This window comes from Castor canadensis, chromosome 17, assembly GCF_047511655.1.
Source record: "Castor canadensis chromosome 17, mCasCan1.hap1v2, whole genome shotgun sequence".
NCBI classification, from domain to species: Eukaryota; Metazoa; Chordata; class Mammalia; order Rodentia; family Castoridae; genus Castor; species Castor canadensis.
Window position 1 is genome coordinate 68,005,827 of NC_133402.1, and position 10,794 is coordinate 68,016,620.

Below are 10,794 nucleotides of genomic sequence, written 5' to 3' on the forward strand. Positions count from 1 at the left end.
AGTAGCTAATGCCCATCAGCTACTCTCTGTTGTTTACAGAACGAATGCAAAGTGCAGTATGACTTTCTGATAGTCCAGTTACTCAGTGTAGACTCCTCTACTGTAACACTATGCTATCTTCAAAGGAAGTTTTAAGGCTCAAGAAAAGAATGTATTTACATTTCCAAATCCTGATGGATAGTGAAATATTAAACTGTGTGGTTTCTTTATTGTCAGAAGAAATTAAAACTGGGAGACATAGTAGAAAATGCTCCCAAGCCTAGCCACACTGCTGCCCTAGTGGGCATGAGGAAGCTTCCAGTCTTGGGTTCATTCCCCACCCCACAAAGATGCCTACTCGACGTTATTTAATAATACTGATGATGATAATGATACTCCTCAAAGAGAAGAATAGATAGTCAGAGGAGAATCCAACCAACCAAGTATTTTATCATGCTACACAAATTGACCAACACAAAGGTAACAATTCCAAGACACTGTCTTGCACTACTTCTCTGAATTAGAAAAATAGACTATAATAGCTGGAAAAAAAACTTAGAAATTTCCTGGTTCTCATTTTCCAGTTGAGACAGTGTTGGTTAAGCCAACACCAGCAGCTGGGGCAGCCCTGGGTTTAGACATATTGGCTGCTAATAACTTTTTTGAGCTGCTACAATTTTGTGACTACATTCTATGCTGGTATCCTGGTTTTGCAGAACACTTATCAGAAAATCATGAATGGCACAAAATACATATAATTACCTCTGCCTCTACACTTTGCTAACGGTTGACTCTGTTAGCTGACACGACTAACTTCTCAGGGCCCAGTCTTTGTGACTCTGGCCCATTTGTTTTCATTAGCCCCCAAAAATGGCACTAACCAGAAGAAATAGGACAGTCTTTCTGAAAAAAGTTATTAAATATAACCAAAAGATAGGAATAGAGTTCTAAAGTCTAACACCTCCCAGTCCAGTGGCACACCACTCACTGCCTCTTATTTAAAGTTTAGTTACTGAGCCACCAAGACAGAAGGCCACTGTTCCACCCAACCATGTGAACAGAGTGCAAAACCATGTTAGAGGTAAACATAAAAATCAGAGGGAAGAAACGCTGTGATTAGGAGGGGGGCAGTTGCAGGGCCATGTGCCCAGCCACCAAGCTGTGATCTTGTCCCTGCCTAATATCTAGAGTGCAAGGCCAGAGTCCCACGGTCAGCAGGCTGCCAGCAGCTAAAGTGACTAGGGAATGAGGCACAAAACATCTGCTTCAGAAATATCAGAATCTTTAATTCCACATGAAGACAAAAATAAAATTTTCAATGAGACAGCAGAATGCCTTCAATAAAGAAACAGGTTGCTGCTGCTGCATTACACACTTCGAATGACTCCTTGGCCTGATAAAATTGTCCTCCTGGGCCTTGTCAGGCAATCATCAGAAGCTTCATTGAGCGCCTAGGAAGTGCTTGTCATAATCCATGGCTCCTGACAATGTGAATTTATAAAATTCAGATACCAGACACCATACCAGCGAAGCACAGTGTTGGAATTTTAATTATGCACAGTTGTAGGAATTCTTGACAGGAGGATGGTAAGGTATGCTGAAGCTATGCAATGAAGGTGATAGAGAGAAGGTGAGATTTGTTCTGTGCCTTGAAGTATGGACAGGACACGGGTAGCGGAAGAAGAAATGGGCCAGTTAAGCAAAGAGCCAACAACACATAGAGGTGTTGAAACGATGGAGGTGAGTAGAAAGGGGTCGGTCTGCTGGAGTGTTCTGGCTAGGGAAGATTAGAGATGAGGTTCAGTCAATTAAGTGACCATCTTGTGGAGGGACTTGAACGTCAGAGTGAATCCTGTGTCACAGTGGGCACTGGAGTTAGTGATGTGGTGAACAGGATGGCCACATTCATTGTAAGACTCCCACTCTAATTTGGATTTCAGAAAGACAACAGATAATTTTTACTGTAACTATGTCCCAACTATTTCATGGGGCAGACTTGTACTGAAACAGTATTCACAGTTTACCTGAAATTTAAATTAACTAAGTATCATGCATTTTTGGCTAAATCTTATACCTCTACTGGTAAAGGGATGTTTTAGAAAGATTGACCTAGGAGAGATGTTTATCTATAAACACCTGTGATGTCATCACCTGTGATGTCATCAGCAGAGAAACACCTTTAAAACCAGTTGTCTTCCTTTTTAACGTTTTCCCCTAAGATAAACTCTCATTCACCATAATTATATCTTTTATCTCACTTTCCTTTCAATCAATTTTGCTTCCCATCCCAAGAGGACATCTGGTGATGTTTGGAGACATTTTTGATCAGCATAACTTGGGAGTTCTACTAGTGGGGAGTGGAAGGAAAGCCAGAGGATGCCAGTAAACAAATACCCCACAAAGTACAGCACCCCTCTCCCCACCCCGCCACACACACACACACACACACACACACACACCCCGCAAACACAGAATAATCCAGCCAAAATGTCAAGAGGCCTGAGGTTGAGAAACTGCTTTAGACAAAGATAAGAACACAGTCACATTCCTGGCCAGAAGGACACGGTTCTCACTGGATCTTATGCTCTCCTCAAAAAGTAGAATCCAAAGTACAAATCTTGACTGCAGAGACAGGCACATCTCTGCTACACAGTGTTTATTTTCAAATTGTATTTGGGAGAAACACCACTTCTACCAAAAACAAACAGACGGCAGAGTCGGCTGACTCACACTTCACAGTTCCTTGGATTTTAAGGAGCTGAAAACTATGTTTGAGAGCAGCCAAAGGAAAGCTCTGGTTTTGGTTTCCGTCAGTGAAGGCATCTGGCATTCCCATATTCTTCTGGGCTCTGAGAAAGCCACAGGCCCTGCCCTCTTAGCCAGCCTGAACCTCTAATCTCAAGGCTCCTTTGGCTCCGAATCATATTTGTTTTTTCCAGCACCCCCCCAACCCCCGTGCTTTCTCCTCAGTGCCTCTTACAGATCCTAAGAGCACAACAATATAAAAGCTAAATTTCTCATTGGTCCCTTGCTGGAAGCTAGACATTACCACAGGGCGGAAGGAAGGAAGGAACAGCAGCTACAGGTCATTCTGAGGCTCCGTGATCACATTCACCCACAGGGATGGTTAAACCAGGGATGTCAAGTTAGAAACAGAGTTCTGAAGAGAAGGCCTTTGAGTTGAGTTGTACCTCTGTTTTCCTGCTGTAACAAAGGCCTCCTGAAGATTACAAGAAGCAGTTCCCCTGTCACAAGGCAGGCTGTGGGCATGGAGGGTGGAATGAGGACAATGTGCACTGTCATGGAACGGGGTCTCTTTTTCATATGCTACCTGGAAACCTAGGTCAGAAGAAAAGCACACCCCCTGCTTATTCTTCTCGCCAGGTCCCTGGAGCCCAGAGCCTGGGGAAGCATTGCACTGCTTCATCCTTTGTCTCTTGGACTTTGAGCTAGGTGTGACATTTTAGACTCTGTCTTTTGCTCCAGGACCAAGGCCTCTTTTTAAGAAAACAGATGACAGGAGAACATGCATAAGACAGGGTAGGAAATTCATATCTGCAGACGAATAAAGCCTGGCCATGTTTGGCCTTGATTGAAAGCAAAGCTTTCTGTGAGCCTGGTTTATATTTAGCTCCCTTCTGTGCTTTGCAATGGGTAATGCCAGCTCCAGGACACTTCTTTTGAAGTTTGAAGGCCACAAGAAGTGGAAAAGAGCACAGGGTTTAAAGAAAGAAGAACCTAGCTTAAGTACCCACACACATACACTTATGGGGCTCTGTGCCTTTTTATCCTCTCTGAGTTTGGGTTCTTTTATCTGTAAAATGGGAATAGAAATACCCAGAGCTCCTCAAGAACACTTTGTAAAGTATAAGGTTTTATGCAAATGTTAGTCCTTATTTTGAGCCCAGTGAGCAAAACGATTAAGACTTGTTCCTCAAGTGGCCAGTTCCCAGGACAGTGTCATTAACCAGAGTTTCAAGATGTGGACAGAGTTTTCTGCTGTGTTGATGCTTCTTGGGTCTTCGTCATCTTGGTTCCTTTCTACAAAGGAAACATACAGAGGAAGGAACTACCTCCCTAACATTTTAGCAAATGCCAGAAACACCTTTCTTGTGATGGTTCCTGGCAGAGGCCAGGCATCCAACTTGGATGGGACATTCCCACTGAGCACGGACTGCACACATGGCATTCCATTCTGCTAGAAAATTCTGTGGTGGTGAAATGTAGACAGATAATGTTGGGAAGATAAATGACTAACATTTGTGAAATTACTTGAACTCTTCAAAAGAAAAGACCCACACTGATTCCAGGGATTTTTGTTGAGATAACTGGAATTTCAAGTATGATACTTTAAGTGATGAATGTCTAGCATGACTTTTTTTAAATGTGTCTTGGCTTTTGAGGGGCTCAGAGAAAAATTTCTTTTGTAATTAACGGAAATAAAGTGCCCAGAATGTAGCAACCCTCCAACCATTCCTACATGGTACCACCGCCCTCCCAAGATTCCCAGTTTCTGTTCAGCAGGGTCAGAGTATAGCCTGTGCCATGCTTGGTACTTGGTACCCCAATTCAAATCTTCTCCATTTTTAAAGCCCTTTCACCCCGACATAGGGCTCAGTCAACCAACCTAGGCTAGGTGCCAAGCAATCTTCTAAGAATACAAAATGTACGTTCATCCTAGGTTCAGTGATGCACACCTATACTCCTAGCAGTACACAGGCTGAACCAGGACGATCCCAAGTTCAAGTCCAGCCTGAGCTACATGGCAAGACACTGTCTCAAAAGAAAAGAAAACAAAGCAAACAACAACAAAAGCAGAGCCAAAAATTGCTTCTTGCAAGGAGCTGAACTTCTGAGAAAACAGATGTGAAAACAAGTGATTGCAGAGTGATAGCAACTCTATCACCCCACAGAGGAGAGGGGCCCTGTGCTCTTCAAGAGAGTTGGGGGCAGATTAACAAAGAGGATGACCCTAAAAGTGAGTCTGAAAGAACAATACAAATTCTCCATGGAAGCAAAGGGGAAGCAAGGATTAGAGTGAAGGGAGAAGGAAATCCAAAGTCATGGAGGAAAGGGAAGGAAAAGGGTGTGTAAGGACTTGGTTGGAAAACCTATCTCAGAAAGAACATTCTGGAAAATGTACCTCAGAAGGAACTTGGGGGCCCACAAGTGACATGGCTTGAGAGAGAAGCCAAAAGAAGAGGTTGGACTTCAACAGAATTTGTGGATATCAAGGCAAGAACACAACTGAGGACAAGAAGAGCAGAGGCCAAGGCACAAACTAAACGTCCCTTCACTGTGCACCCATGACAAGAGTAACACCCACCTTAAATGCTGCATCAAAGACAGATCAACCGTTCCTGAAAGGTAAATGCCGGTGGAGGCCGAGAAAGCATGCGTCCACATCCAGAACCAATCCTGAAGAACTTCATTCCTACTAATTAAAAATAATAATTCAATAATTAAAGGGGGAAGAAAGAAAGAAATCTGGCAGAAGGCAGCTAGAGAAGGAATAGGAATTCATTGGAATCAGAGGTTCTGCCTTAGAAAAAAGCACACAATTAGAGTTTTCCTTTGGTGAGTACATAAAAGGAATTGTGGAGGAGTAGAAGGTGTACTGTTTATGTACCAAGAAAACTGTTACCTCACTGTACTTCACATCTCTAAGAGAGGGTTTTAAATCTCTTCCGAGCATTGTGCAATGTTTGTAGACAGTTCTAACCTCAATCAGTAATAGAACCTAAGGGTCCAGAGAAGATCCAAGAGTCGTGTCCTGGTTACAATAAGGTAAAACAACAGGTGCGCTATGTGTACATCATAGCAGTAAAGATCCTCTATGGTGAGAGAAAGCATGTCTTAATTTACCAGTTTGGAAATAGAGAAAAGAGAACCCTAAAATTTTCAAGTTACTGATCCAAAACTCCAAGAATAAGAAGATAATTCCAGGAAACTGGTTGCATCATTTCAGTGGAGCAGAACAGAAATTTATGGCATAAATTTTATAGCTCTTTTTTAAATTTTCTAATTTGCCACTTGGTAGAGAAAGCATCAACTTGGAAGCTGGAGTCCCTGGAATCTTAAGGGTATGCACTCAATGTGTTAGACTCCACGAATCTGGTTTTAATACTGGCATAAGGAGTAAAGAAAGCTCCTACTTTGTAAAAATGAGATTTTTCTGATTTCATCACCAGCTTTGCACTTTTCCAGGCATATGAACAAGAAGAAATTAAAATGTCAAAGTATGAAATATAGCAAGTTTCATAACCATAATGAATTGTGGCTATTTCTCCTGTAGTAATCCATCAGGTTTGCGTGTCTGTGTTCCCCTGACAGCCAAGTCAGGCCTTGCTTTGCAAGTGCTTGTTTAAACTGGTCATATGTCATGTAGTTGTGCAGGACTGAGCTCCTGGGACAGAGAGCCCTTGTCCTCTAGGAGTCATGTGCAGGAGCCTGGAAGGAAACAGTCCCACAAGAAAGCAATACTGCTTCTAAGAAAGAAAGAAAAATAAATAAATAAAACTATGTGTAGGTTAACACCCACTCCTACTTTTAATTCTGGAGTTAAAATGTTCTGCATTTTGAAATGGGATCAATGCTCTGTAATTATCCAGTTTAAAGATCTTCCAGGCTGCAACTGTCACCCGTCATTGGACATCGTCAATTCCTGAGCACTTCTTTGCTGGCTTGACGGTGGCACTGACTGTACCTCCACTCACAAGTGTACTTTCACATGTGTAGTTTCCTACGATCCCACCCTAACTCGAGTCATCCTGCTCCGATGCCGGTAGTGTTTGTTTTGCTTGGATATTTTTGTCTGTTTGACTTTTGAGCACCGAGGTAGAGACCTCCTTGCCTTCTGTTTTTCTCTTACAAGCTCCCAAGACAAGCTAGAGAGAAGCTCACGATGAGTGTTGGAGAGAACGTTAGGGAAGAGGGCCCTTTCACAAAAACTACTTGGATTGTATGACTAAGCTAGAAAAGCAGAAATGGGCTGGAAACGTATAAAATATACACCCAAATATGGCATCCGTGTCTTGAAAATGAGGCATGGGGCATGCAATTGTTTGGAAGTATTACCAGCTTTCAAAGCCAGAGGCTCAGCTCCTGGGGTTCCACATGTCAGGTCCGGCCTCTCCAAATAAACAGTAGAAACTCTCCAAATAAGCGAGTAGAAGTGAAAGACAGAAAAGGCATGGGTAGCCACCGGTAGAGGCAAAGTAAGCACTCAGTCCATCCTTGGGGTACAGACATTAGGTCTGAGTAGAGGAAGAACTGGGTCAGGGGACCAGAGGTACACATAACCAGTCCCAGTCCCAGTCCCAGGTAAGGTCCAGTGGTCGGGATGTGATCCAGTTGGTCACCATCTCACGATTGGTCAGGCAGGACCTGGTCACAGTAAAACAAGTCATAGTGGCTAGGACATAGCTTGGACTCTTGTCACAAGATGTTTATCCATCAGTCCTGTCCTGTCTAGATTCCCAGGTGGCTACAAGGTGACATCTCAGAGCAAAGACAGAGAAGCGTAAAATGGAGGCGGGGAGGCCAGGCTTTCTATGCTGCTTCCAGCTAACGTGTGTACCGAAATAAGGCGTCAGTGCACATTAGCAAAAGCAGCTCATTCATACCTGCAACAGCACTGTGCCTTACTTCCTTCTTGCTGCTTCTCTTGCAGAATACCCTGGCCGAAACTGCTGCAAGCAAGCTCACCTCACTGTACGGCACCAAGTACACCTATGGCCCAGGAGCAACGACAATCTGTGAGTACTGGCTTCACACCACGCAAGGAAACACCTGCCTGCAAAGCAGCCAGTGGCTCCCACCACCTTTCTCTTCCAAACACGTCACACCTGTCTAGTGATTATGAGATATGTAATCCAAAAGAGAGAGAGAATATCCTTTTCAACCTTCAGAAACATCTGCTCTCTGTACATAATCTATTGAGCACATACTGGGTCCCTGATCCTCAGTAAGTGCTGAGAGAAAAAGGAAGGAAGGAGGGAGAGGAAAGAGAAAGTGGGGGAGAGAGACCAGAGCAGTCTGCAAAGAGCCTACAGGAGGGAGGCAAGAAGAGTATAGAGGCCGAAGTGCTGTGACATCACCAAGCAGGAGGATGGATCAGACCCATTCAGCCCCCAGCAGTGTGGGGATCACTTCCGGGTGAGGCCACACATGCTTATCTGAAGGATCATAGCAGGAGGAAGCACAGGAGAGAGGGTTTCCCTGGCTAAACAAACTGTGGGTAGGAAAGCTCCTGGAGGAACAAGCCACCTTCTGCAGGCAAGAGGTAACCTTGCAACCAGTCCCTCCAGGCCTGTAAACAAGTGGCAAGAAAGTTAGGGAGGGGCTGGACCCCAGAGCAACAGATGCTCCCCAGGTTCTGAAAGGAATAGGAATATACACAAGAAAAAAGACCCGGTTCTGTCATCACTGGGTGTCCAGTGCAGCTGGGGAGTCCCCAATCCTGAGTTGTTGGGGGTTTCTCAAACTGTATATGGAATCCTGTTTTCTGTGCTCTCATTTTTTTAAACTGCTCTAAGTCAGAGGAGTACACTATCTTCTTAGGGGTGTCCTGGCAGAAATTACTCACTTGGTCATATATTGTGAATTCCCATGCATTCATTCAGGCTACTTCTTTGGTCTCTTTCTCCATTACATTGTAAACTCTTAAGACATAAAAGGCAATGTCTTTCATTTGTCCTGGCCTCTCCAGAATTGAGCACATGGCTAGCTGACCAGGGGGACTATACAGTTGTTGACTGAATAAATAGATAAATGAAGAAATGAATGTATACATATTCTGTGTGTTAGTGGGAACAAAATTGTTATTGAATGAATTAACTTAATGAATGCCAAATTTGTGCCAGACCCTATGTTATACACCGAAGATTAATAACTAAGACCTAGTGGCAGGGCTGTAGCTCAGTGGTAGAGTGCCTGTGTGGTAACATGCACAAGGGCCTGGCTTCACTCCCCAGCATCACAAAAATGAAAAATGAAGGCCCATCATTTCATTATTCATCATACTCAGTTTCATAATTCAACATTGTTTGGAGTCCTCCTCTTGTTCATCTTCCTGGGAGACACAGCTTTTCTATGTATCTTGTAAATAAACAGTTTACATAGCATATGAGTGTAGTTTGCCTTCGTATATAAGCACACAGGAATTTCATGTTACTAAAAACAGCCTTTCTGGGACATTAAACACATCCTTCCCTCAAAATAGATCGAGGGGTACAACTGGACTAATTTTTTAAATAGCCCCCAAATCATTTATCCAGTTGGCTAAAAAAGTTAGACTATTAATATTATTTTGCACGGTGAACCACTTGTAATTATACAAGGAAGTTGGTAATTTTTTTAACCACTCACCTAGACTTAAAGTGGTCGTTTTTTCCCCTCCTGCTTTTTTCTCATTTTAGATCCTGCTGCTGGTGGCTCTGACGACTGGGCTTATGATACAGGAATCAAATATTCCTTTACCTTTGAACTCCGGGATACAGGCAGATATGGCTTTACCCTCCCCGCATCCCAGATCCGCCCAACCTGCGAGGAGACACTGCTTGCAGTCAAGTACATCGCCAGCTATGTCCTGGAAAACTTGTATTAGCTGAGAAGACAGCCGTCCTCACAACGCTGCTGAGTTCTTCTTTTTGTTAGGTGGCGGCTTTATAATCCTCCTCTTTCTTTTAAGCCTCTGGGTCTACTAAACTACTTGTATCTATCTTTTCAAATTGATCATAATAAAAATGCATCATTATAATTAGAAAACAACAGATTGTCTACTTTGGGGGGAGAGGACTGTGAACAAATGAGCACCAAGGGATGATGTGGTCAGCCATGGAGGAGTAAAGGTCCTTGGGGTCAGAGTGCACTGGTTACCATGGGAGCTTCTGAGTAAGAAGAAATCTGAAGGGAAATGAACGACTGTGAAACCTGGTACAGATGAAATAGGAAATTTTGGTTTAGCTCTTATTTCGGCTCATTCAGTTTATATAGTAAGTTGTCTACAGCATGGCAACAACTTTGCCAAGACATTGATGACAGATCAATGGAAATGAAAGATGACATTTCTATTCTCATCGGGTGTATGAGCCATTTGAGAAGATAGGTGTTAAACAAATTAACTAATTATTTGATAACTAGTTGTTCAATTTATACTAGCCAAATAAGTGCCTGGTAAGACTGCACAAAAAGAACATGTAGGAGACTATTTTATTGCTGGTATAATCCTAGCCTTGGAAGGCTGAGACAGGGAGGATGAGGTTCAAGGTCAGTCCGGGCAAAAAGTTCTCAAGTCCCCATCTCAACAAGCAAGTGGGCATGGTGGCACTTGTCTGTCATCCCAGCTCTGCAGGAGGCTGAGATCAAGAGGGTTGCAGTTGCAGGTCAGTCCAAGCAAAAAAGTTTATGAGACCCTCTCTCAATGGAAATCTGAGTGCACTGGCATACACCTGTTATTCCAGCTATAACAGGAAACATAAAATGGGAGGATCACTGTCCAGAATAGTCTGGGCAGTCTATATCCAAATTAACCAAAGCAAAAAGGCCTCAGGTATGACTCAAGCAGTGAGTGCCTGCCTAGCAAGCATGCGACTTGCAGTTAGAACTACCCCAGTACCAGCAGAAAAAAAAAATGCTACTTCCTGATGAAGGGAGAAGTCTCTTTTGGGAAGCAGGTAACTGAGAGATAAGTCACAGTGGGCCGGACAAAGTGAGGGGTCCTTCCAGGCCTGTGACCATTCAGAAGACAGGGAAGAATGCCAGTGAAGGTGGAACTTGGAGGACTGAGGCGAGAGAAGCAGGTGGGGGTCTGGG

General features: G+C 43.5%; 1 protein-coding gene across 1 annotated transcript in view; it reads left to right on the forward strand.

Moving 5' to 3' along the window:
* Cpb1 (carboxypeptidase B1) overlaps window positions 1-9,671 on the forward strand; it is a 28,420-nt gene extending 18,749 nt beyond the window's left edge. The window contains exons 10-11 of the mRNA XM_020158329.2: window positions 7,652-7,736; window positions 9,399-9,671. Of these exons, the coding sequence (XP_020013918.1) occupies window positions 7,652-7,736; window positions 9,399-9,586 (273 nt within the window). The 3' untranslated portion in view covers window positions 9,587-9,671. The remainder of the gene's footprint in view (window positions 1-7,651; window positions 7,737-9,398) is intronic.
* The last annotated feature ends 1,123 nt before the right edge of the window (window positions 9,672-10,794 follow it).